This window comes from Lipotes vexillifer, unplaced genomic scaffold, assembly GCF_000442215.2.
Source record: "Lipotes vexillifer unplaced genomic scaffold, Lipotes_vexillifer_v1.1 scaffold966, whole genome shotgun sequence".
NCBI classification, from domain to species: Eukaryota; Metazoa; Chordata; class Mammalia; order Artiodactyla; family Lipotidae; genus Lipotes; species Lipotes vexillifer.
In genome coordinates, this window is record NW_006795769.1 from 1,290,777 (window position 1) to 1,292,594 (window position 1,818).

Genomic DNA, 1,818 nt, shown 5'->3' on the forward strand with positions numbered 1-1,818 from the left:
TGTCAGCAAAGTTGCTGAGACCTCACCTGCCGTATGAGCGGACGGTTCACAGTTCCTCATTTTATTTTTGGCCACGCTGCGTGGCTTGCGGGACCTTAGCTCCCGGATCAGGGATCGAACCCACACCCCTTGCAGTGGAGGCGTGGAGCTTTAACCACTGGACCGCCAGGGAAGTCCCTTCAATTCCTCATTTTACTTTACCTCGAACCCCATTCAACACATCTGCTCACTCTCTCCTTCTTGAAATTCTTTCTTTATTGGCTTCGTGGACACTGACCCCGCCCTGGCCCCCCCAGCACACACACAAGCACCCTGCCTTCCCAGCCCGCCCCTCCCACAGCCTTCCCCACCTCAGTGATGCTCACTGCATCCTTTCACTGTTCAGCTGCAAACCCCAAGTTGTTCCTTATGTCGCTGGATTGCTTCACCTCACATCCAGCGCATCAGCCAATCCTGCTTGCGCTACCTTTAAAGCAGATCCAGAACCAACCGTTTGTCCCGGATCCCACTGCCTGGGCCCTCGCCCCCGCCCCTTGCACTGAGGTAGCACACCAGCCTCCTGGCTCTGCTGCAGCACAACACAGTCCTCCACACGTGCACCTGAGAGAGCCTCTGGAAATCCAAGTGGAAGGTTTCCGCTCTGCACAACACCCTGCGGGAGCTCCCTACTTACTCAGGATGGAAGTGAGAACCCCTTCAATGTCCAAAAGGCCCTCAGCCCTCAGACCTCATCTCCTTCTGCCTTCCGCCAGCTCCAGCCACTCGGGCCCCTGGTCACTCCCTGACTGTGCAGGCACATCCCCACCACAAGACTCTGCGTCTGCCACAAGGCTCCCTCCCAGGCCAACCTGCCCCAGTGGCCCTCGCCCACCTGCATCCCCACCCTTCCCTGGTTGAGGCTTTTCCTAAGGTGCCCATCACTATTTGACATCTGTCGTTGCTTTTCTCTCTCCCCTGCTCTGGATGGTAAGCTCCACGAGGGCAGAGCTCTCTTCCTGCTGTGTCTCTAGTCCTTCCAACAGCCCCTGGCCAAACAGGAACTTAGTGAAAAAAATTCAGCACTTGCTGAATAAGTAAATTTATGAAAGATTTTGACTTACATGGTTGAATCTGTGGGTGTTGCTAATGGTGATAGTCAGGGTTCTAATAAAGAGGAACACACAGTCAAAGACTGCTGTGGTGCACACCACGGGGACATCAGGAAGACATCAGGCGCAATGGAAACACACACACACAGCATTAACAGATGTTAGCAGCTACTAACCGGCTTACCTTTTTTATATGATGGAACATTCTCCTGCAACAACTTGCTAAGCTGTACTGTATTTAAATGTAAAAATCTCAGTTGTTCCCTCATTGGTTTTCCTTCTACAACTGGGAATATAAGACTGCCAATGTTGCTCTTTGGAATCGGCAGACCAAGCCCTATTGATAGTGTTGCAGCCAAATCAGTCTGTTGAATATACTTTGGACGTCTGATGTCACCTAGAAAAAAGAAAACAGCTTGAGTGACAGGCTCTAGGACACGTGTGATGGTGGTCACTCCTGAATTTGACCTTCTACAAGTAATGTAAGTCAAACCACCCATCTCTTCAAACTGTCCTGTGTAGATTCAGACGGAAATCACATTGTTGTTTTTCACGTCAGTAAAAACACCGAATCCTCATTTTTTGCGGAGCCTGGTGCCTCCCTAAAAAGCAGCACACAATACGCGGGAGAGGCACTAACACAGGAAACTCAACACCGCGTGCGTTTCACAGCATGGGGTGGATACCGAGGGACGTCCACTTTGGTGAGGTCAATGGTCACCCTGCTGAA

At 51.5% G+C, this 1,818-nt stretch overlaps 1 protein-coding gene across 4 annotated transcripts in view; it reads right to left on the reverse strand.

The window, feature by feature from the left end:
- The window catches only part of PIGG (phosphatidylinositol glycan anchor biosynthesis class G (EMM blood group)), a 39,524-nt gene that overhangs the window by 20,069 nt on the left and 17,637 nt on the right, over nucleotides 1-1,818 (reverse strand). For all 4 annotated transcript variants that reach the window (XM_007467895.1, XM_007467894.1, XM_007467893.1 and 1 more), the window contains one exon: nucleotides 1,273-1,485. In XM_007467895.1, the coding sequence (XP_007467957.1) occupies nucleotides 1,273-1,485 (213 nt within the window). The remainder of the gene's footprint in view (nucleotides 1-1,272; nucleotides 1,486-1,818) is intronic.